General features: G+C 40.6%; 1 protein-coding gene across 3 annotated transcripts in view; it reads left to right on the forward strand.

Annotated features, from left to right (window-relative positions):
- arb2a (ARB2 cotranscriptional regulator A) overlaps positions 1-26,284 on the forward strand; it is a 150,928-nt gene that overhangs the window by 5,917 nt on the left and 118,727 nt on the right. For all 3 annotated transcript variants that reach the window (XM_086076600.1, XM_086076599.1, XM_086076601.1), the window contains exons 5-6: positions 9,025-9,090; positions 10,505-10,696. In XM_086076600.1, coding sequence (XP_085932726.1) covers positions 9,025-9,090; positions 10,505-10,696 — 258 coding nt within the window. The remainder of the gene's footprint in view (positions 1-9,024; positions 9,091-10,504; positions 10,697-26,284) is intronic.

Consider the following 26,284-nt stretch of genomic DNA (forward strand, 5'->3'; position numbering starts at 1 on the left):
ATCCATCAAGGCCACTCAAAAAATAATAATGGCTTCGGAAGTTATTACGGAAGTGTGTCAGTGTCAATGTGGAGTAAACATTTTTGACCGGCAAATACGTTCAAACGTACTGTACTTGCAAAAAACATTTCTACATATTTAAATAATAAATATGTTTGAACGTATTTCCAGGTACATTCAAACGTGCTTGTAAATATTTTTAAATGTACTTGTAGGCTAAATGCTAAAATCTTTGTTACCATAATGCAACGGGGTATTGACTTGCGCATACCCCGTGACATTATGGGAAAAATGCCGAACAGAAAACATACACTGCAGACATAATAATAAATCATAAACATTATGAATAAACAACGTTAACTTACTGGTACTTAATTTCCGAACGTATTGGTACAAAATATTGCTCTTTTTTTTATTTTTTTTCTTGCACAGGTCAATTCCCTGTGGCATTATTGGATTTAAAAAAAATGATAATTTTTTAGCATTTAGCCTACAAGTATGTTTGCATGTATTTGCAATTACGTTCTTTCAAAAGTATTTAAATATGTTTAAAAGTCTTTGCATACACATTTGAATATATTCGCAAGTCAAAAGTGTTTACTCCATATTGGCAGTTATACCATTCCGTAAGTTATAAACACATTTGATTGTAAAAGTAGGTGCTGCTTAGTCAGCAGTACATGCATGTGAGTGTCATGCATACAGACAGCTGCCCTATTTCCCTCAGTTACTTTTTTGTTGCATTTATAAAAAATTAAAAAAAACATGTCCAGAGCTGTCGTCTCAGTGTAAAGATTAAGAGGACTTTGATTTGACAAGATGTTTGTAAATTATAAAAGATGGTATATGTGTTCATGTTATCAATTTTTTTTTTATCAAATAAAAAAAAAATTTGGAATGAGCAGGAAGACTAAGACATATTTGCCCATTGTTGAAACCAAGTGAACAGTTAGAGATGTACTGCAGTTCACTGTATAGTTGTTTCATCTGAAGGTGAGACCTTTGCGTGATGCTCACGCGGACTCACTTGCCAACTGAAGCTGGGGGGAGTCCACTGCATGCACCCATCCCTGTGTTGTCATTTTCCCTCTGAATGTGAGACATAAGGTTGGTCAGACGTCACAAGGGTAGAATAAGCATATGTGTTTTGCCATGTATCTCTCTTTTTTTTCTTTTGGGTGTGCGTGTGGGTGCAAGCTTGCCATGTGTCTCCTGAAAATATCCCAATGCCCACCATCAACCACAAACTAGAGAAGAGGCCGTAGTTATACGTGTCCCCGCAGCGGCACAAATATTCGTTTGCATATCCATCCCTTCCTCCAGTCTCTCTTTCACTGTTTTTATATCTTCATGGGGACGGTGTGTGCGGCAGCCTGACTGTATTGTCAGACACATCACAGCACCACATGTCCAATTTGCACTTCAACCTCGTCTGAATGGAGGGACCCACAGCACGACAGGAGCGTGTGGATAAGGATGTGATGTCCTCCAGATGAAAGAAAGTGCAGAGAATTTGCACCCCGTTTTTAAGACGTGAGATATGCTTTTGACAAATCCGCACATGCTGTAGACGTACCATGATGTGGGAACAGAAATAGATTTGCAAATATTTTTATTTTGGATTCATTCATTGGGCACAAAATATCGTGCTGTCAGATGATACCCAACGCAGGAACAGAAAATGATTTTTTATTTTTTCATCTCATTTAATTGAATCTTTTCAAAATATGGCTTTGCTTTGACATGCTATTCAAATCATCACTGATTGTGAATCTTTGATTAATGGTGCTAATGCAAGTGGCAGCTTTTTCACTAGCACTGTGTTTTTCGTTCAAAAGGTCTTTTTAGTTACTTTTCTCCTTATTCTGGACTTTCAGACTGCATAGGAATTATCATCTTTATTTTTTGTTCTATTTATTATGGGGGAAATACTTGTATAGATGCTATATTTGTCTTTTATTTATTTTACATTATTAGTATATGGCATTTCTACTTTGCCCTGTGTTGTTTTTGTTGTAGAGATAATTAGAACAGTGGATTTCTCTTGCGGATAAAAAAAAACCTATCCCATTCCATCCATCCATCCATCCATTCATCCATCCATCCATCCATCCATCCATCCATCCATCCATCCATCCATCCATCCATCCATCCATCCAACCATCTATGCATCATCCATTCATCTGTCCGTCCATCCAATCATCCATTCCATCCATCCATCCACCCATCTTTCCACCCGCTATTAGTTTTCATGAAGGCACAATGTGTACCTGCGAAATTCCGTTACGAATGAGCATCCATCCATCCTCTTAACCGCTTGTCCTCACAAGGGTCGCGGGGGGCGCTGGAGCCTATCCCAGCTGGCTTTGGGCAGTAGGCGGGGTACACCCTGAACTGGTTGCCAGCCAATCGCAGTGAATGAGCATACACATAAAGGTAAATCAGTGATTGCAAACTAAAAGCAAAATATACAAAAGGAAAGAAAAAAGCAATAGGGAAGAAATTGCAAGTTGCAACAGCCTTACTGAATTTACATGATCAAGGAGTACAATGTAGTACAAACCTATGTAATCAGACAACTTAAAACGAAATTGTTATCCATGTACTGCACTCGTTATATACTCCACAATTCTGGAACCGGCAAAATGACTAAACAATATAGTCTGTCTTGGAAATATCAGTAATGCTATCTTTGTAAAGTCCGAATTTTTGATAAATCTCATATTGGATCTCATTAGATTGTGCAGACGCACCTAATGAAGTGTCCAGTGAAATGCCTGGTGTATCACTGGAAAAAACAAATACCGAAGCTACTGGATTGCTCTTTGTAAATGGCATCAATTTTTGCATCAGATAATGATGCACTGTGGGGCGTGTGCATTACCCCACACACATTTTCCACACTATGTTAATTGGCACATTGTACCTTTATCATCAAGATAAAGCCCCAGATTCTCCAAATTTCAACCCTTGTGTTCTGTATCATTATCACTACCACTTAGTCAGCTTCTTACTCAGCTAAGTTTTCTGTTGCACCAGGATGTGTGAGGCTTATATTATATTCCGAACACAGCATCTGGGGTTGAACAGGTTTCAGAATTATAACTAAGAAATACTAACTTCAAGCTTGACATGTTATTTTTGGTAAATTACTCAAATTCCCCTTTTCCCTTTTCTTCCTGTTTCATTTACTGATGCGTTCCTCTGTCTCTTTGCAAAATTTCAATATTTGGCAGTTGGGGGGAAAAAAAAGGACATCTGTGGTTGTCTGCCCGTGTTTAAGTAGGACAAATTTCAAAGCTGTTAAACCACTCACCTTTTCTATCACTACATCACATAGAGGCCATTATTATCCGCTATCTTAGTTAACCTCGGTTTATGTTACTCCAATGTATTTTCATCGCAACTGCTCTCATGCAGTGCAAAGCGTGTGAGTGGTGTTGCTGAGTGCGGCGGGGTCACCTCCGCCTGTGTCGGTGTCAGTTGTAGTCTAATTCCTGCGATTCGGTGATGAATGTCTCTGATGGAACACGAGCATGGGGCCTGGCCCAGATGGAGCTCTATTAAGCTGTTAATAAACGAGGATTCTTCTCTGCTCTGCCGGCATCTGTGACATGGAAGGCACTTACAAATTTGCAAACACATACACACGCACACACTCACAGAGCCAAAATATTATAATGAAGTAAAGCAAGCCAGATGGCTGAATTAGAAAGCAGTCTCGTTTTCTCTTTATCTCTTCCTCGCTCTCGTTTTCTTTCTGCCCGTCTCTTCCAGACTCTGCTACCTCTCTCTCTCTCTCTCTCATCATTCGTCTCTGTCTCCACACTATGGATAATAGCTGTTGTCATAGTTCTGACCACCATACTCGGGCCTACGATACTGCTCAGCGTCATGAAAGTTCCTGTAAAATGAAAACAAATACACTATGGCTCCTAAAATTGACACACCGCAGAGAGGAGTGTTGTTAATGACCCTGCCAAATTTTGGAGAGAAAAAAAAGAGGAAAAGATCGCTAAGTATGAAGCTCTGACCTGGAATATGAATGCTACTTCAACTAGCATCTTTCTTACACATCCCTATATGTTTGAGATGTGAAAACCTATCTGCTTAAAAATGCCTGTGGTAACTGGGCTGTAACCCACCACGTATGCTAGCCACCAGTTATCTCGCAAGCTAACCTGGGCTCTTCTTGGCTGGTGGACAGGCAGCGGGCTAGTCCATGGTATCACCTCCTTGCTTAGGAATGATTAAAATAATGACACCAAGCTGTTCTGTTAATCCAGGGAAGATACATTTTCTTGGTGTAGGCAAAGCTAACTACTGTAGCTAATGAGGCGCTGTAGTCATAGAAAGCCATGCCCCCCAGAAATCAGGAAAATGTTTAAAAAAGCAGTTTAACAATACTGTATGTATCCACACTTGAGTACTACAATGGTACATTTTCACTTCAGCAATCAAAGAAACAAATCTCAGATTTTACTTTACATCTTTAATCAAAAACACAGAGTAAAGTAGAAAATAGCTCCCTTAGGAAGCTTTGAAACCTAAGCGTCAGAAGACACCAAACTAGTCTTGGAACATGCAAAGTTTCTTGAATCATCCAGAACTATAAATACATATGCATATTAATGCATACAATAAATGGCAGCTGTCTGCCCTTCCTGACTCACCATCATCATCATGATCATCTTCTTCCAGCTGCACTTTAAAATTTAAAATACAGGCAAGAGGAAGCAGGCACTGTCTCACAAAAATGGTTGCAGGGCGAGGTGAATTAGATTGGAAAGAGAAGGGAATCCTACAAAGGGTGGGGGAAGGGAGGTGTCAGCGCTGGTCGTCGCAGTGCTGGCATCTGTCGCTACCGCCGTCGCCCACGGTGGCATTCGCTACTTTACTTTGAATTAGCCCGCTGCTGGCTTCTCAGTTAACACCTGAGGAGGTCATTATGAGACTATTAGGGGAAGAGGAGTGGGAGCGAGAAAAAGGAATATCTTATACCGCCTAGTGTAAACAGTCTGTCAGTCTGAGAACTTTCACTCCCCCTGGAGATCCCTCGCTCCTGAGACAGAATGACAGAGACCACATGGGAATAATGCCCGGGCTTTCTCTCGCTCTCTCTTTGTTTCCCGCATGGACTGACAGATCACAAATTCACAACACCAAGCCTTATTTTAATACCACTTTCTGTTGGTATACATGACTGACTTAAAATAAACAACTTTTTTCCATTGCCTAATGCTCTCTCTCATTCGTACAGTCTCTTTCTCTGAGTATGCTTTGTTGTTGTTGCCACTGTTGTGTTGTGTGCATTGTTTGGGGGATTTTTTTCTTCTTTTTTTTTTCCATCCTCTCCTCTAGTTTTTTTTTTCTTAACGTAAGTACAAATGCTTTCTTGAGTGTAGACAGTGATACAGCGCAGAGCACCTCCACGGATTCCATTATATAAATGGCTCTTTTGCCATTTCTTGCTCACCAGTTTGTTTGGCTAAGTGGCATTTTGAGAGTGCTTGGCGACAGATGAGATGTGCACATACATTGAGAAATGCGCATTACTACCAAGTTTCAATGATTTCTGTTGTATTTTAGGGATTGCTTACAAAAAAGGACACTAGTTTGTAGTCGAGCAACCTCTATGTCGTTGCCGTTAAAACAGTTTATCACTTTTGAAGCTCAGTTTCCACTTTTTTTTTAGCAGTTCTTTTTGGTACGGCATCATTCTTTTACACATACTGAAATGTGCTTGTATAAGATGGTGACATACACGTGGGTATGAGAGTAACTAGGTTTTCATGACAGTTTTTCACAAAATAAAAGTGATATTTCTACAATTTTAATACAGTACAATTTCTATTTTCGTAACGTCCTGTCGCGAGATTTTGTAATTCTGGTAAAATCTCATGAAATGCTGTTATCCCCTGGAGAGGTAGTTCCCACACAACGCAAGTGGCTATTTGTACTTTACTTACTTTACTTCCGACACATGTGACTGGGTTGGGTCAGATGACTTGAGGAAACATGAAAAATGTGTTTCCATTACACTTTGCGATAATCTTTCCGTATCAACATGTCTCAAAAACCACCTCATGAGAGCCCAAATACTTTTTTTTGCCACATTTGAGTGGTTTTTCGGAATTTCCATTACCAGTTTACTATTGCACAATTTTCATTTTGCGCAATCCTGAGAGAAGAGTTTCAGTAGTATATGAAAGAGCATTTCACTAGTGTGTGTAAGACATCCGTAATGATGTCCCAGACGGCCCCACATAGGACCACCTCCTTTTTGCCTCAGGTGCGGGTCAGACAAGCCAGACGTGACTGTTGTAATCACTTGAAGACGCACACATTGTTGGACACACAACAACTGACACTTGCAGTATGAATGTGGGAGGTCTGTCTCCATCTCTGGTGATGAGTTTAACAATGTAACCACTTGCAGTCTCCATCAGCATTCCTCATTAAGGCTTCAGCCTGGTGTTTTATGGAGAGATTGTTATGTGGATGAAGAGTTTATATCACTGCCCAGCCACTTCAAGGACTCTTATCAAGGCCTTGAACTGTACAATATCCACCCCCTCTCCTCTTCATCTGTGCAGCCTTCCACTGCTCCTCCTGTCAGCTGTTCACAACAGTGGGAACTGGCACCAGATTCTTTCCTTCTGGGGATTCCCATCACATCGCTCCTCTTTTGTCTTCTCCTGTTCCTCTGACTGAGCTCTCCCTTCCTTCTGGATCCCTCTGTTCTTGTTTTCATTGCCCCAATGCTTCCCCTGCACAAATAAACCGCAGACACGGAGATGACCTCAGCCACAGCAGGCCTAACTCAGGTTCTCACACAATTACCTTCACAGTTTCACAGACAGGTTGCAACTTCAGTGTACTGGAGACATTTGGGGTCTCATTGTGTTATCTGTGACTCACCATCGATGGTCAGCTCAAGTTTATAGTGTTGTTTCTCTGCGTCTACACTCAAAACAGAACAGTCTGTCCAATGATATTGAGGATTGAGACTTTGCTGTAGCGAGATTCCTGATGAGACAAGCCAAAAGTCTGAACAAGTGGGTGACTGAGAAGCTTATATCATTGTACTTATGAGTACTGAGACACAGTCCTTGTAAGTCCCATATAACATGTGCTAATGTGTATGATTGTGAAGTTTGTCTTGAGATAATGTTTTAACACATTTTTATCAGTGATGACTGGGATGTACAATTCTCTTTCATCATTGATTGTCCTAGTTTTCCTTCCTCTAAAATTCATCTCAATTTATTTTATGCTCATAAAATGCTGTAACTAAGCATATATAATCGCACACAGCCAGTATTTATTATTAAACTTTTGATCACATTTGCTATATATTTATAGGCTAGCATATATTTGTTCCATATTTTTTCCCCCCTTCTCCATCTATTTATTTTCTCTATGAGAGGGTGCTCGGCCACCTGCGGCACTGAGCAAATAATGTAACGTATAGCGCAGATGAAATTTCCTTCGATGCTTATTGATGTTATTATAAAGTAGCATACCGAAGCCCCAAATCATTTAAGTCTTCATCAGTCCAGCTGACATTTTAGTGAATTAGCTGATGGAGACTGGATGGGTTGGGGGGGATGAGATGTGGTTGTTTTGGCTCTGTTAGCTGTTTTTCACTATAGGGTCAAATAGTAGATCGATCGTCTCATTTGGTCCGACGGGTGGCCTTTGATTGGCTATCATAAGGCTAATATGTGTCTGGTGCAGATATTATTTGTGCATGCTCTTCATAAGCAGTAAATCAAGTTAGCATTGAGCTTTTTTTCTGCTTGAAAAAAGAACAGTGGTTTTGTGATTCAGGAGGATGATCAAAGCTATTATTGCTATCCTGAGTATCCTCCACATGTAATTTCATTATAAATGTGCTTGAATTTCAAAACATACAATTCAGTCACCTGGTGAATAGATGTTTTAACCTCAATCTTGAAAGCTGCACTTTTGTTACTAATCATGGGACTAAGGATGGTCTTAAACAAACATGTTTTAATTTTACATTTTACCCTTCTATGAGTTCACTTCAATTCCCTTTGCCCTGCTTACACGCTTCACCTCGACTCTTGCCACCTCGGTTTAGATTAATTTGGTTTTCACTTAGAAGCAGTACTGTTTCCATAGCTGTGGAAAACTGTAACAACAACAATGGCAAGTGTCTTCTGTATTTATATCACTATGGTAAATTTTATTCGAGAAGAAACGGCAAGAAAAGGGACAAAAATCACAATTACCTGGAGGCTGGGGAATATAATACAGTAGTATGCTGAATCAAAAGTCAAGGCACAGAAACAGAATAAGCTAGCATTAGCATGCAGTGTGTTTGATATTCCTATCCAGGTATTTGTAAATGTTACAATCTTACGATAACGCTGCAATGTCAAATCTGCTCGGGCAGTGAGCAGCAGTTTATGTCACCCATATGTTTTTTTGGATAAAAGGTGGAATACATAAATGAGTTGATTTGTTTGTTTTTGGGCTCAGTTGACAGCCAATAACAAGCGTGACTTGGAATCGGACACACTCTGTCACTGTGGTACCACCACTCGCCCTTGTTTCCTCATCAGGCCAATAGTACAGAACCAAGCTAAGCAAGACGGGATGGAAAAGGAAAAAAAATGACAAATTGAATAGAAAGTTGTTAACGTCACCGAAGCATGAAAGCCTTGTCCTGGGGTTGGAATGACTCGTATACAAGGTTTTTTAGTGCTGTGGCTGCAGGGATAAACATAACTTACATCAGCCCTTCTCCTGTACTGGAGATTTCCTCTCCTGGCGCTTACAACCAAACACTCTCAAGCACATTGACCATGGTGGAAACATGGGTTTTCAATATTGCATTGTTTAATATCTGGGCTACTGTCCATACAAGCAGGGTACATCTGAATCATTTTATTTATGGTAAATATCTATAATTGGCATTGGAATGATGCCATTAAAAGTGTTTCTAATGTCACATCCTTTTGTGCAATCCCCCCCTCCTCTATTTTTTTTTTTCAGATTGTCACTCAGTATGTTTATGAGCTGCTGGAGAAAAAGTGCAACATGACGAAAACAATCCTCCCAGTAAGTACTCTAAGTGAAAAGAGGCTTTTTCCACCTTATTTACGCTCTTGAAGAGTAAGTATGAAAACTGACATAAATGCATCAGCTTCATCGAGTGATTATGATATTGAGTGCCCTGTTTAAAGACAGTAATAGAAAAAAAAACATAATGAAGAAAGTAGGATTGTAAGGGCTAAGCCCTTTTAGTCTTTGTCTGTATCATTTTATCGGGTGTCTGTCTTTTGTCCTCTCGGTCTATTGCCCCCCTCCTACAGTATGCCCCAAATCTTTGTGTAAAAGTGTCTCCTCAACAAATTAACTGTTTTGCGACGCGTCATCTCAAAGGCTTGGCGCCACGGCATGCTGATGCTTAATCTGTTTTGCATTCATGTGCTCTAAAGGGGGACTTCCTACTGCCATGGTGGAAATATTCTTTGACCAGATGATCCAGGCTCAGCACACTCACTTGATCCCTTTTATTTGTTGTTGAAAGCATGTTTGCCTCTTTTTGCCCCTATATAGCCCTCCCCTATCTCTTGCCTCCATTTCTCTGTCTATAAAGGTTGTGATCATTTTTCAGGCTGCATTTATAGGAATGTTAGCCCTAGCAGAGTTAGCAGCAACGCTAACAGGGTCCATAAATCAACCCCTAGCTAGGGATTCAGCGCCTTTCATTACCCAACCCCCGTACACATTTACTGGTTTATCTGCCTGGACTATTTATATCATTATTCCCTTGCAAAATGGTTCTGCTCTGCTTTTTCGTGGCCCACCCGCCTGAGTGTATATGGCGCATGCATTTGTATGTTAGCGGTGGGTCTGTCCACCTGCGTTGCATTGAACTTGTGGCCACAGATTTTAAGAAGATTAACTGAAGCCAAGTATAGTGAGAGGGAATGAGGGAGCACCAGAGAATAAAAGGGCAAGATTTTCTCCCCCACTCAGTTGTCTTTGTCTGCTTGGATTAAGTTCTTGCAGCTGCCACCCATGGCTTTTATGGATAGTGTTTGTCTCCTTGTCTCCTAGGGAGTGCATGCACACAGTCACTTATCCCCTTTTTCTGTCTGTATCACTTTCTGTCTCAGTTTTAATCACTCAGAGGCTGTTTGCTTGTCATGATTAGTGCGATGACGCATGTTAGCGTTTTAATGCGTAAAATCCATTGAGGGGAAGGCCGTTGCTTTGTAAACTCATGCAATCGATGATACTTTTCGCAATCAAGTCTTTCAAGCAACATCAATTGAAGCGCTGAATATAAAATCACATCTTGACCTTCTTAAATGGAGTGAAACGCTATGATATTTGAAACACTGGTAAAGCTTATAAAAGCAATACCCGTAATTGGATAAGTCTAGATATCTCCTGATATAAGAGCTTTTTTGGCGGCGATTCAAACGGCAATGTTGCTAATTATGTTTTCATGTTTTCACATCAGGTAGACGCCGCTTTGGATGAGCCTTCTAGTTTTATCTACCTAAGCCCCAAAGCCTTGTCCAATCCAGCCAAGCTACTGGTGCTGATCCAGGGTAGTGGTGTGGTGCGGGCCGGTCAGTGGGCACGCAGACTCATAATCAACCAGGACTTGGACTCTGGAACGCAAATACCCTTCATCACAAGAGCCATGGAGGTAAGAGATTTTGCGAGTATTTGCTATGTAGGCCTTGTTTCACATTGCAAAGCACATACTTGGCAAGTGCTATCAAGGTTGTGACATCTTGACGAGTTCGAGATTTGCGGCAGTGTTGAAAATATCAGGTTATTGTTATTGTTTTTTTTTTGTTTCCTTAATTTTTTGCTCCAGTATCACTAGACCCCTTTCCAAAAATCTGTAAAAGCACGGTTGGGTGGCTTTCTGGTAGAAGAAGACAGTAAACAGTTTTGCGATAAGTGGAACAGACATAGTGACGCAGGCCGTTCTCAAGTCCAATGGCTGGGCGTCCCAAAACATTTGTCTGTATACTGTATCTGCGAGGTCATGATTTTAGCACTCCAAATTAGGGACGAACCGATTGTCGGCCGGGCGAATTATCGGCGCAGATATTCATCATTTTGACGAATATCGACATCAGCCTTTTTTTAAATATCTGATGGCCGATATTAGATCAGTTAAAAACTGCATGAACTTCAGCGAACTATTTATTTGAATTTTCTGTCAATTTTATAAGAGATGACCTATAAGTGATAATTTCAGATATTTAAAAATTGTGGAAACTTTGATTTACTGTAGAAAACAATAGGGAGCTATTTACTTATTGTAAGTTTTCATTTCACTTTTAATCTAAGACATGCTTATGGCCCTGGGAGCTCTCTGAACTTTTTGTTAGAATTTTAAAACAAATATGTCTATTGTATAAGATTAAAACAAACAAACATTTTGCAAATCTGAAAAGTTGTTCAATAGACATTTCAGCAATCATAATTGTTAATAGTTTAAGTTTATTAGATTTTTTTTAATGCCAATATTTTCCCTTTTAGTAAAAGTGAATATCTGCTCAAAAATCGGCCTCCTTGACAACTAATAATTGGTATCAGTCTATCCAAGCAGTCATTTGCTCAATTTCTTTGCGTGCTGTTACTACTCATACTTAGTGCTCTAGAGAAAGAATTGATGCCTTCACGTATTCTTGTAAGAATATATATAAAAATCCACAAGAGGAAGGAATGAGACATATTTATTGTTTTCTGCTCCCATAGCATATCATTTCACACATTTATATACACGTGTAAAAGCAAGCAAAAGGGGCCCCTGCCTCTCATATTATTTTCATCCCCACCTCTGTTCTCATTTGTCAAGCCTGGCCACCTCTACCTGTGTAATTTCATCGGCCTGCTGTTCAAATTGACTTAGGAGGGGGGGGTCCTGTTCTCCCACTCCCCCCGTGTCCCTCCAATACGTCCATCTGAATGCCATAAAGACCTTCACTGCTGTGTAAAGCCTCTTTCCCGCTGTGTACAACTTCGGAAGATGTTTGTATTGCATGCCTGTGCATCTGCAAGGTTTGCTAACCAATGATTCAGCGATCCAGAGACTGTCTTTGAAATGCGTTTACCCGGGTTGGGATTGCAGCGGAAGGCAACGCCGTGCTGCAGAGAGCCAAAGTGACAGGCTAGATATAGAGAACATGGTAGTGCGAGTCTTGCTCGTTCATCATAGTAAACAAGGAAACGTGTTCCTAGACTCTGACAAATCATCATCCAGGCGTTTACCACAGACAAGCCTTGTACTGAGGCATGCGCTGGGTAGACACTCACATACATTTGTAGTCAATTTGTGCTGTCTGCATCTATTATGGGCATGTTTGTGGCTCAGTCTGTCATAGCATGAAATTTGTGTGAATGCTTTTTGAAGTGAGTGTACAAGAACTGGTGGTGACATCATTCTGTACCACTGAGGAAAATGTCGAACTTCCTTTCTACTGAATTCACATGTATACAACTGATGGGGTTTGTCCTTTCCACTTTTTTTTTATTTTAGAGGGTAGTAGGAGGCTGAGACTGATGCCTGTTGGCATTAGGCCAGAGACATGGGAGGATATAATTGGGACAGCTATCCACTCTGTCAGGAGCTGACACATGGTGACAGCCAATCACACTTAAGACCATCTAAGAGTCACCAATTGACCTGAGCTGTGTGTTTTTTTTTCCTCTTTTCCTGCATCAACTGCTATACAATGCTTTGCTACTTTTTTTTTTAACACTCTTTTCCAAGTAAATATGGCAACCTTGTTTGCCAAAACTATTGTGTGGCGTTGGGTTTTGGCCACTGTTTTCTCCATATTCAAGTCGTTTTCTCATGGTCTGTTATGGTATCCAAACTATCCATGACGGGCTGGGTTGGATAGGAGTGCACTATGATGCCAGTGTGGCACGTTCTTGTGGGGTCCTTCACATGTCTCACCTTCTGTCAGGCATTTTTACCGATCTGATCTGCTTTGCAAAGGTTGTAGTTCTAATTCAGCTTTTGTTGCTTTAATAATGTACCTACAATTACAGCTTATATGTTGTCTTTGCTGCAGATCATTTTCTGACTAACTCAGCAAATAGAAAATACAGTAAAGCTATTTTAAATAATTTAACAGTTAAAGAAACTTAACTTTGGTTGGATTTTTTTTGTAAATCATTAATTTAAACATCATGCTATTTGGGTCTATATTTCCGAAGTAATCATAATCACACATGATTTTTAAGCATCCTTTTTTTACATTTAGATTAGGTTGGTTTTACAAACATTTGGCACCCATAAAATATTGCCTCCGGTGCAGCTTTTGTGAAGTTTCTCCTGGGAAGTTGATTGGAAATTCAAAAGCCTGCAGCAAAGGGTCAACTTGAGTGCGCTGAGTGGGGTACATGGGGAATGCTTTTTGGCTTTACAAAATACACCCTTATGATTTCACTCTCACACACACTGAATTAAGAGCCCTGCTTTGCATGTGCAGATCTATAGTTTGCTTGTCTGTAAGCACATGACTGTGATGAACCACCGTTCAGAAATTCTTAACCATGTTCCTCAACCTTTCCTCTCCTGATGGGCTCACAACTGCCAGTCAGCATGCATATGGGAGAGAATGCTCATCGGGCAAGTTAGCAAGGCCTTTCCCATCACGCACATTTATTTTAATATTCAAATTCCATTTACAACAACATGCCACACATAATCAGCTGATTTAGGGTGATGTCGAGATTGAGTGAAGATTGATTCCACACTTTAAAAATGTCAGCCACGTGAACCAATGGCTAGTCGTGATGGGCATTAAAAAGAAAAAATCTTAACTATCTGTCACATGAGGTGAGGAGTTGGGACCCAAACACACAGGAGTTGGGAAACAGGACGTCTTTATATACAAAAATACAAAGGAGCAGCCGAGAGCAGGGCTGGATTCAGATGGAATGGATGAAAACACTTGATGGAAGAACCTTGAATAAGAGAAACCTCGGCTAAGGAACATCGACGTACTGACGTCATTCAGTAACTCTCAATAGGCTAATGCATAATTCGATGTGACAGAATAAAGGCCTATATGATAAAATAAGAGTGACTAGACAAATTAACAGTGGCTAATACTGGACCATAGCAACTGCACAGCATAGGACATTATCACATTGTCATTATAAGGGACATAGTAACTGTATAAGACTATACAAACTCAGAGTGGCTAATATATCACCATCAAACATTGTCATCATAAGGTACATAGCAACTGCATAACAACTGACAACATCGACATCATAACACAATGACCTCGTGACCCAACCCAAGTAGGAACGTTGACAAATACATTTGAGTGACCTCTGTCTCACAGCTAAAGGTTATTTAGTTGCAGTCCTCCTTTAGGTAACAAAGAAATTGTATCCACCATAGAGCTGCCAAAATTAATTGATTAATCGACAAGTAATCGATTATCAAATTAATCGAGTAATTGTTTGGAGCCATTTTTTGTTATTTTAAATTGTCCAAATCCTCTGATGTCAGCATATCAACAGTAATTGTTCACTGAGTTCTGTAGTCCTTGATGAAATGTATGTGTTTAATCAAAATAAGACATTTGCAAACATCTGATTTTACTTTGAATAACAATAAGTAAAAGTACAAAATAAACACCAATCACTGGTTAATAAAGAGTAATCAGGGAAAAATGCTTTTGTAATGCTAAATTAAAATGAATCTGATTAGTCGATCAATCGATTGAACAATCAAGAGATTAATTGATTCTAAAAATGTTCGATAGTGACAGCACTAGTCCCCCAGCATCCACATGAACGTGAACTCCCTCTACTAAGATTATTACATTTTGCTTGTTCATACAAAACTTCTTCATGATCAATTAATTGGAAACGGATAAACCATGCCCACCCATAGCAGCCATATTACTATCACTCCACATTACTAAAATGAAATAATTTTGTCTGCAGATAAACATACACACGCGTTTACATGATCACCTCACATCTTCACATTTTGCATCATTTGAAATTTTTGTAGTGCATGTGCAGATCTCATGCATGGCGGCTTTATGACACTGCGTGAACGTGGAAGTGGTGCTACTCCCATAGCCTTTTCAAATGACAGGTTAGAGCAGCTTACTCCTCGGAGTTAGGGGAAAGAGGCGGAAAAGCGGAATCTGATATGAGGAAAAGAAAGTTGGTGAGGATGCAGGTTTTATGATTGGTTCGAAGACAGCCGAGAAGGGGAGAAAGTGTGGCGCATAGAGAGGATTGAAGCAAGAAGAGCGAAATGAGAGGAAGGCGACTGCAAATGGGGTGGGACAGGCAAAGGATAGATGCTAGTATATATAGAGAGAGCGGGTAAGCAGAAGGCAAGCTTCTGACAGCTCCACTACTGGGAGAAGGCCTCTTAATGACAGCTTATTCCTTCATGATTTCAATGCTTGACAGTCGACAGGTTTGCTTGTTGCACCGTGGCAGCTGTATCATTACCTTCTGGCCCTGCCTCTGCTCTGCATCCTGAGACGGAGATGGTGGAGGGTGGGAGCTGTGGGCTTTTAGAAGGGTGGCTGGCGGGAAGAAAATCGGTCAGAATAATCAAGGAAGAAGAATGGAGAGATGCGGTCATTGTGTTTACAGTAGGTCGCAGTTTGATGACTTTTTATGTCCACCGTGTGCAGTAAAGGTTGTAGTCCCATAGATGTCAATATACTTTGATGTTTCAACATTTATCAGAAAAATCTTTGCAAATTATTTTACAGAAGGTAAACTCATCAAGTGGACCACTTAAATTAGTACCGTTTGGAATAATTCAATCATAATTCTCCATTAGGTCTCTGACCAAAGCCACACTAATTTTACTGACGTGCACCACATGTGCAATGTAAATAAGCTAGCATCAGCCACGGCTGCTACATTGGTAGCGGGACTTATTTGTGCTACTATAACACTAAATGTTATCAATTTGAAGTTGTGTTTTTTGGGGGAAGCACAATCAATTGAATATCCAAAAGGTGATAAACTTACCTGTCAACATAAATGTTGCCAATTCCATGTCAGTTCTGTTTCTCAGCTGCCTGTGGCCCCTCCGCCTATGTTTTGTTTCGGGATCTGTCCAATTCCTTCTTTTTAACTTTTGTTGCTAGCTGTAAGTGTTGTGTAGTAGTCTGGCCTATCTACACAGATCATTTCGGTAGTGCAATACTGTCAGGTCATACTGATAATTGTAACAAAAATGTCAATTACAAAAGTGTAACTAGTATACTGTAATTGTTCAGTTCTATTTTTTTCTTTAAAGCTGCTGAAAGCAGAAAATTGAATTTTGAATCGCTACTTGCCACCTGTGGCCCAAAAATTCAACGGCACACTTCCTTCTTTGCGTACACAATGCGCACATGGCGTCATGTTCGCAGACACAGGGTAGGAAATTTAAACCCGAATCCAGTCTGAAAACTATTAGCTAGTTGCTTGCAGGAGTACCCACTGTGAAAAGGTAAGGTGTTAATCTACTAATTAGAAGATGTTTCAGTCATAAGTGGTCAAATAAAAAAAAGCTATTGTAAAGATATATACGTGGACAAATTGTTACATAGAGCAGCTTTAAGGGTGGAAAAAACACCTAAAACAACCAACAAGTCCAGTTGTCCTCAATTCAACCTTTGTGAAATAAATTGTGAATATGATGAACACAGATCTGTGGCATTGCTTGGCCTCCAACCATCTCACCCCACTCCCTCTCTCACTGGAGACCCCTTTGGAAAGTGAGAGGGGGTGGGTGTGCTGTTTTCAGAAGGGTGTCAAAAGCCTTTTGATTTGTATCTGCTCTTTTTCAATGGGAGGCTGAATGGGGGCAGTGAGGCAGAGCAACTCAAACACTCACCCCCCCAAAAAAAATCCTCTTTTAAGTTATGTCATGTGACCTCCTTCTACCCTCCTTGACATTTTTTTTTTTCAACCAGATGATGTCTTTTTCAGCACCTTTTGCTTGGGCCTGTATTGTATCACGGCCTTCTGCATTTTGAGGATGCCCACCTCTCCATCCAATCACTATTCTTCCCTCCTCCTCAACTCTCATTAGTTGCTCTATTTCCCCCCGAGCTGTGGTTTTGTACGTGTGCGTGTGCGTGTGTGTGTGTGTGTGTATGAGGCGATGCGATAACATTGAATGTACAGTGTGTACAGCCTATCTCGGGGCATCAGGTGGCTACTAGAGGCCAGCAGGTATCATTCTATCCAACAAGCCCGGTTTAGCCAGAGGACAATATTGCTATGTGTATGTATGTGTGTGTGTGTGGGGGGGGGTCAAAACCTGTTCTGACTCACTATGGCCTTGTAAGCAGCCGTGCAAGCAACACACACCTACATACACACACGCACGTCCAGGTGGAGATGTACCAGCACATCCCGCAGCTCAGATCAATGCACTTGACACCTTCAAAGGCGGGTGTGGGGCCTGGACTTGCTCTGGGGTTAAAACCTCTTTTAAATAGCCTCCCGCGGGAAGGCAGCTGTCAATAACCCGCCATAATTACCGGGGCCAGGCCCGCCAAGGGCTCGGCTGCACGGGCCAAATTAAAAATTGATCAGTGGGAGAGAAAACATTATTTTGTGGTGGTATTCCCTGTCCTAACAGCGCTTGCTGCTTCGTATGTGAAATCTCATCAACTGGGATCCATGCTGTATATCTAGAGACCTTTTTTTTTTTAATCTATCTTCAGCCCCCTCCCCATGACCAAATGAATACAATGCAATGCTGTCTCTGTTGTAAAAAAATATATATTTGCATATTAAGTGTTTTTCAGCATGCGTGACAAGTGTGCTTCTGTACGTGTGCAATTGCAGTGCAAGACTGCATGAGCATGCAGCTGATTGTGTGCTTTAGTTTTTGTACATCATCCCCGTTGTGTGTGTGTGTGTTTGCTTGTACATACTACATTGTGAGGACCAAAATACGTCTTTAACCAACAGATTGAGGACATTTTTGTGACGCGAGGCCATTTTGGAACTCAAGACCTGTTTTTGAGGGTCAAGACTTGGTTTTGGAGTTTAGGTTTGAATTGGGTTATGGTTGATGTTAGGTTAAGGAATGAGGGTAGGGAATCATTTTTGATGGTTGGGGTTAGGTGAAGGGGCTGGGAAATGCATTATGTCTATGGATGTCCTCACAATTATATAAGTGCAAGTATGTGTGTGTGTTTGTGTGTGTGTGTCAGCGTGTGCGTTTTTATGTACACCTTGTAGCAGTATATTGATTGTGTGAGTTTTTCTTGGCAGGGAGCCTTTGTTTGACAGTCAGAGGACGATATTAAGAAGATATGTACATCCTGAGGCTTACTCCAGCTCGCTAATGTTTCTCACACACACCGCAGATGAATGGGAGCATTATAACAATATTAGCAATATATTTGTACTGATTCATAAAAAATAATGTAGGCATATTATAGTAGTTATTTATGTCAGTTTTGATTGGCAAACTTGTTTACTCTTTATGGATTTTCCCAGTTTAAGTCATTTTATCTAGTTTGTCAAAACCACATTCTAAAAAGACTTCAACTTTTTGCCCAAAAACTGTCATATGAATAAAACACAAAACTCTACTTATTTATTTCTTTATTTTTGTTGCTTATATTTGGCATAACTTTTTGGCTTAGTCCTTTGTGTTATGCCCCTTTTGACCCAATTTGAGGTTTTTGTTTTGACCCAACTGTTTATAGAGTGTTCATGAGGTACACAAATAAAATAACCCGAAAATCAACTCATAAAAAATGGGTTGTTGTGTGAGTTATTTATTTAACCGAAGAAATTGGGTTAAAATGAATACTATAATCCAAAGAGTTGTCGGGACCTTTTTGACCCGATTTGGGTTATTTTTTTACCCAACTGTTTCCGGAGTGAAAATACACAAATAAATAAAATAACACGCAAAACAACCCAACAGCAAAAATTGGGTTCGTTTATGGATTATTCCTTGTGCCCAACTGTAATGAATAACCGACAAAACAACCCAATTTGGGGGGTTGTTGAATGGGTTATTAATTATGACCGAAACCCTTTGGGTTAAATAAATAACCCACAAAGTTGTCGGCCATATTTTGACCCAAATTGATTTCAGATCAGTGAAGGTACACTCTAAAAACAGTTGGGCCAAAAAACAACCCAACTATGGGTCAAAAATAGACCGATCCTCTACTTGGGTCGATTTGACCCAACTTTGAGTCCAGAAATGGGTATTTCAGCGTAAAACAACTCATAAATATTGGTTAGATCCTTTACTTGGGTCAAAAAATTGGGTCATTTTGTATAAAACAACCCACAAAGTTGGGTCAAATTGACACATAAAGTAGATTGATCCCTTTTAGATCTATAATTGGGTTACTTTTGACCCAACTGTTTTAGAGTGTACACAAATAAATGAAATAACACGCAAAACAACCTTACAACAAAAAATTTGTTAGTTTTTGCAGTATTCATTTTGACCTAACTGTTTTTAGAGTGCACCTTTACAGCCGTAGGATTGACACAAACATTTTTTGTCTTTTTTTTTTTAAATGACCCAACCTGAAAATTGTGTGCGTAGTGTGGCTCCAACTGTGACAGCACAACCTGTTAGAAAGCATCATGTTACAATTTATGGGTGTCAGAAGTCACCAAATTTATGTTTGCATCATACATTTTGCCTAGAACACAATTATAACATGGTGTAAAATGTGTCATGGACTTGTTAGTATGTGACAAGTGGCTAATGAGCAACTCAAAAAGCTGCTTGAGGGGGGTTTTCAGCAAACTAATATCAAAATAGAAGGCTTAGTGTAAATAGTGCTGTCTTCAAGTTCGTCTGGAAGTTTCCAGATTAAATTTGTATAATAAGAGCAAAGAAACTTTTATCTACTTGGCCTTGCTGACCATGTAGCCCGAATCATTAATCGTCTGCCTCCACTCTGTCAATAATTACAATAGATTTGATGAAAAGTAACTCTCGATATAGTAAATTATAAGGTCCACTAAATGGAAGTATTAGAACACACCTTTTAATTGATCGGGTGAGAAGAAGGCTGTTTCCTCTTGCAGGATGACTGATCCGTTGAAATGTAAATGAAATGTGCAAAAGCACAAAAGCTTCTTAGTTTGTGCTGTTCAAGCTGCTCAAGTATGTAGCCCAGGGGAGGAGGATGTTGTTAGCCAGCACTCAAAGAGAAGATAATTTGATCTAATCGTGGAACATAATAAGGGAGTACATGTTTATTAACCCACATGATACCGTTTCCCTCTTGAAATGAAAATAAAATCTATCATGGTGTGTTTTGTGTGCGTACAGTATGTGAGGTGGGTACTAGTAGGTCATTTACAGCTGCAGGCAGTGTGTAGTGTGTGTGTGTCCCAGTGGGAAGGTCTTGTTTAGTCTTTCCTCCAGAGGGCCCCAGGCTGTGTGTGCTGGATGCCTCTTCACGCTCTCCTTGGGAACGCTTGTCTACGGCCAACACACTAACCCAAAAAAAAAAAGATACGTACTCACACATTAAATATCCACCACAATCTTTTCCACAATTTGTCAGCTGGTGCCGAGGCATTCGTGCACTTTCGTGTGTGTGCTTGCTTCCCTTGTAAAGTTGACACGTACCTTCCATCACCGCAGGTTTGTGGAGGTTAAAAGTGCTTAGCTGTGGATGTTCCGGGGGGAAATTGAGTTTTGTGAGGAGCTAGTGGTGAGCAGATAGGTTACCCCCCTTGTGCATTTACACTCCAGCACACACACATACGCAAGCTTACACAATCAGCCACTGAGCATCTCTCAGGTCAAAGTTGAACGGTGCTGTACACTCATGCTCTTGGACTGTGTGTGGCACACTTTGATCGATGAGCGGAAACTCAGTACTTAAATAGGGGTTACCGAGGTCCTGTAGGGGCACACAGGGTTTAGAGGCAAACAACACAACAAATCTTTCTGTTAATAGTTTTAGTGTCAGCTCTTTGGTTAGAAATGAAAATGAATGCTGTAAGCAGGCTTTGCCTTTCCCAGGAAATCAGAGGTGCAGCGTTAAAGCAGGTTTCAGTGCTTAAAGCAATTTCCAGTCCGTTAACACTCTGGATTGTTTTTCACATAAAGTAAAAGTATTGCTCAAAAGCAGGCTAATTTGTGGATCAACTTCAACTTCTGCTACTATATCGGTAAGTTTACGCAAAATATAGCTAGCATTTTTGCCTTACATTATTATGGATGTTATTGGTATTACAGTCAAAGGCCAAATTTCATATATATATATATATATATATATATATATATATATAAATATATATATACGGTGTATCATGTGTGTATCATGTGAATACAAAACACATATTTAGCATTATTTAAAAAAAAAAAAAATGCTACGGTAAAATACCGACACGACACGTTTGACAAACCGCTAGTTGCCAACACTTTTCCTTTGTAACTTGTCATCTCATCATTACCTGATTCAGCGCCAAATCGTGCATTTGGTCTGGCTGCTTCCCCCTTTTATCAGGTATTACAATGCTGGTGATAGGTGTTATTTTCCTGCAGTATGCTGACAGCTTATCCCTTAACCCTCTCAGGAGCGCGCGATGCCATGCTTGGCTGACTTGTTTGCGCTGATGTCAAGTTTTAGCAGTTAGCAGGCAGTTACCATATGCCACTGTGCTGCCGTCGCCCCCGATGTCAGTCAAACGAATGTCATCCGTAGCTCTGAACACACACAACATGCAGACACAAGTACAGTGACAAAACACATGCGTTCACACTCCCTTGCAAAAAACAAATACAACATTGCAAACTAAAACACAGAAACCAAAGTAAGAACACAGGATTTAGATTGTGTTTAGCCAAATTCTCCCTCCAAATGTCCAACAATCAACGCTCACCTTGCGGAAATCTCCCTTTCTGTATTCCTCTTAACTTATTGGTATGACTTTCCCGTGTGGGTTTAGTTTTTGCTCAATGTTGTCAAAGGTATAGTGGCCCTACAGCTCTCTGTTCATTTTGACCTTTTGACACTGCCCTCCCTTGTCCTCTCTCCCTTCTGATTTTTTTTGGTATTATTCCATTTTTTACTCTCCTCTTTCTAAGGTTCTAGTTTGTAGTTTGTCTCATGGGCTGCTGCTTTGGTTAATCACCCAAAGGCCATCAGTGTAAGACAGATCAAGGGATTCTTCTTTGCCATTACGTGAGCAGTGAAATGAATGTTTGCCAATGCCAATACTAAAGTTATGATCTATTAAAGAAAATTTGAGTATGTAGGCAATAAAACATTGGAAGCCTTGGAAGTTAGTGGTTTGTAGGCTGAAGACCTATGGGTGGAAACATTTTATAATCTCTTTTTTTCTTTTCTCCGGGACACATTTGTGTCATCTTCATTGTATGGTTGGTGATGTAAAATCACTCTTGTTCAAATGTAGACTGCACCAAAAGCTTGGATGTTTGATACTTGGATGCTCCGAGATGTTAACATGGTAAAAATCGAACATGGTAGAAACTATAGCACAATATGAGAGAATACTATGATGATAGATGCCATATGCTGGTTAAGATTGTAGCATTTGGCAGCATTCTTTCATGCTTTCTTTTTTTCAATACCTCAACGATTATTAGGGACTTTATCGCTACTGTAGCAACATGAGGTGTTTTGTTTGGTGGCTATTTTCAGTGTTGTTTATTTTTTAATGTCGTTATTGCCTTGGTTTTTCAGCTCTCCTAAATTAATTATATGGTGTACAGTGATATAAGAAAAGCGACACGGTTCAAGCACGTAGGGGAGGGGGAGGTGAAAGAGTGAAGAGCAATGTCTCAGACCCAATGCTGTGCTCTGGATGACTGCAGTGGCTTGTGGTGACCTAGTTGCAACCTCTTTGAAGTCCACACGCTGATCTATCTCTCTCTCTACAGGCTGCAGAGAAGATCTGCTGCATACTGCTTTATTATAGCAGCAATGGAAAAAGAACAGATGAATCAAATTCTGGGGTCTTGAACGTGCCCTAAGCCTCCTTGGCCACCGCTAGATTAGAGTGTTTTGTGCCAGTGTTCTCACATTGCCAAGCATATTATTGTGAGATATAAGATACTGTATGTGTTGAGTATTATGTCTGTGTGTGTGTGTGTGTGTGTGTTCGTCTGGAACACGTAGCGGTAATGTCAGGCCAAAACACAGCCTTTATCCTTTAGCCCGCCACATGAGACAGTGGTGCATTGTCAGGAGACCTGGCCTAGAAAAGCCCGATCACTCCACATCCAGCCTCCCGTTTGCCCTCACCATGCTGCCAATGCCGCAGTCTTTACTTCCTGCGCACATGTGTGTGACCCATTTCACTCACTGGTGTCGCCAGCATGCCCCTGGAGAGGGCACGCGTGTTAGGGCATAAAACACTCACATATGTTCTGTGTTTGATATCATGTGTGGCTCTGAAGGGAAAGCAAAACATTGGTTGTAACATTTTGCATTGGTCTGCATTAAGGTTTGTGTTATTAGTAGGGGCCAATTGATTAATCCGCCAGATGATTAAATTGGCCTATTTTGAAACTTCAAACGTCGTCCCAAATATAATATCTATAACATATTATTTTACCCCTAAATGCTGAATATATAATAAAATGCGTTGATGATATCATTCTACAGACTTGTTATTAAGAGAAAAAAAATCCAAATTTTCACTAGCATTCCTTATATTAGCAGTGCAAGGTGTGCAAGGAACCTGCATGGCACTATGTTACACACAACCTAAATTTACCATTTGTTTAGGAAAATAAAAACATAGTGCAACGAGAAGGATTACTGTCCTTATAACTTCATGAATTAAATGCATTGTGCCGCAAAATGCATCCTGAGAACCGAAAAGGAAAGTCAGTTTTAGGGAATAGGGACCAGGCTGGCCCGTGAATAGTTAAAATTGATGTATAACTGTTAATATTTAATCTATATTTATATATCAGTATTTCTTCTGACAAAAATTTGTATCTGCCTCAAAAAAATCCATATCGGTCGGGCTAATAATAATACATTTGGGGTGCATTTCATTTCCTAAACTTAAAGGTGTTGCTGTATAATCATTTCCTGTCGACATTTTGTTTAGCAATATTTCATGTACTTAAGATTGGTCCAAATATAACATGGCCGCTGAATGAACTGGCTCAATTATCCACCGCTGTTCTCCTGTATGCAGCCATCCCTCAAGATGTGCATCTTCCCACCTGCTCCCTATTGACAGCCTGTGTGTGCAGACAATACTCTGCTGGGGGCATGCTTGACCTTTCTCTCACTGTGCCTAGCACACACAGACACACACGCTTGTCTCCAAGTTTGGCTTCAATAATAAAAAATAAAATAATCCACTTCTCTATTTTCCTCGTGCGTTCACCTTTTTGCCTGTTTTCATTAGCTTTCTTTGCCTTCTTTTTAAAGTAAGCCTGGGGCCTCATGGAGCCTCATCAACCTTTTGCCTCGGCTAGATTGCATACAGGTACCCTCTGTGGCTATTTCAAATGACTTAATTAGCTGGTGAAGACACCCGCACCCCCACACGTCTATCCTCTACTTCTTCTCCTTGTCTACTTTTCTCTTTGGAGGGGGGGAGGGAGGGGGAGAGAGAGTGAGAGAGAGAGGGAGAATGATTGAGCTCATGTGACTCATTTAGTCCCTTGACGTGTGGTTTCACTTTCTAGGTCATGCACTGGCTGTGAAGCTGACTGCCTATTACCTCACAGAATAAGATGACACACACGCAGATACACAGAGTGACAGTGGGAAGTGTGTGTGCAATACGTCCCGCTCCCCCGTGCAAACCCACATGCCTCATTCTGTTAACTTTGATTGTCACATGTGCAATCTTTAGCTTCAGGCTACTTACGCCACCCATCATTCATAATTGATCCTCTTGTCATTGATGCAATATTTATTAATTACATAGCCAAACAGATTGTTAGCAGACTGGTGGAAATTTGGTGGCTCGCTTTGCTTGCTCGGTGCATGTAATCCAAAGCAGTTTTGTTGTTTTAGATCCCAAGGTGTGTATTCCCCAAAGCAGCGATCAAGGCTTTTTGCTAGTTCTAAGATTTTTATCGGCGACAACAAACATTGTAAGCGCAGATGCCACAGATTTACCACATGGGGATGCCACTGTGTATGCTCCAACCCTCAGAAACATGTCGGACATGTTAGCAGTCACTTCCAAAAACCATGTCGGAAGTTTAGTCAATGACAGCTGAATGATCTCCCATACCTGTCTTTTTAAGGTTGTCATCTGTCAAGGTCTTGAAAGTTGAGCGGAAAAAGTTTTGGCTCCATAAAGCTTTACTGTAATGAAGTGCCTGAAGGAATGATATGACCACACGGATGTGATCAGTGGTGGTCATCAATGACTAAATGAGTTCTTGTGCCCTTCAGGGTGAGAAAGAAGATCTCAGGGGGATTTGGAGACCAATGAGCCTGTAAATTTCTGTCCCTTTGGTCCAGTTCTAACTCACTGACTGGCTTCAGGCCTGTGTTAAAAACCTGGGCCTGCTAAATTAAGTTTGTCTGCCTGTGGCTTGACACACACATGCGGAGCTACAATGAAGTGCAATTACAGCCTCTTGAAGTCCGGAATTCAGCTTTACTGGTGTGCACGAACACGCACTTTCTGACTTTCACCGTGCCAATACCCAATCTTAATTGGCTTTACCTTGACCCTTTTCTCTCCTATCTCTTGAGCAACCCTGCAGGCCTGTTGGTATGCTACAGCACTGGTGTGGGAAATTGAGAAGTGGGGAGCAAAAAGAAAGATTTAGAAACATTCAATCATGGTTGTCTGATAAAAGCCGTAGGTCCCCTTTGTAATAAGCAGAGCTCCCATTCACAGTGACGTCGTGGAGTGCCGGTTTACATGCAGTCAATACAACTTTCAAAGCCAAAATATTGACAATATTCAGGTTCTGGAGGAGATTGTTATTACAGATATTCCAAAATGGAAGGTTGTGTAACCTAATGACTTGTTTTACACTCACACGATTTATTTGAAACAGTTGGAACGCCACTTATTGTTTTTGTCTGGGCTTGGGACTGACAGTGACTGGGTACACCAGCAACAAAATTGTCGAAACGATCCTCATTCATGCGATGCCGCAGAAAATGGCTGAAATTATTTACCTGCTCTGCCTATAACACACAAAGAACACAATCACCAATTGCTTGTTGTACCAGTCTTTCCCACGTGAGTACTTTCACTCTATTTAGCCGTCATGTTGGTTGAAAACTCGAGTAAGGAGAGGACTGCGTCCCTGCTGGTC

The sequence above is a fragment of the Leptonotus elevatus genome, chromosome 5 (assembly GCF_054856555.1).
Source record: "Leptonotus elevatus isolate MCC_2025b chromosome 5, RoL_Lele_1.0, whole genome shotgun sequence".
In the NCBI taxonomy this organism is placed as follows: domain Eukaryota; kingdom Metazoa; phylum Chordata; class Actinopteri; order Syngnathiformes; family Syngnathidae; genus Leptonotus; species Leptonotus elevatus.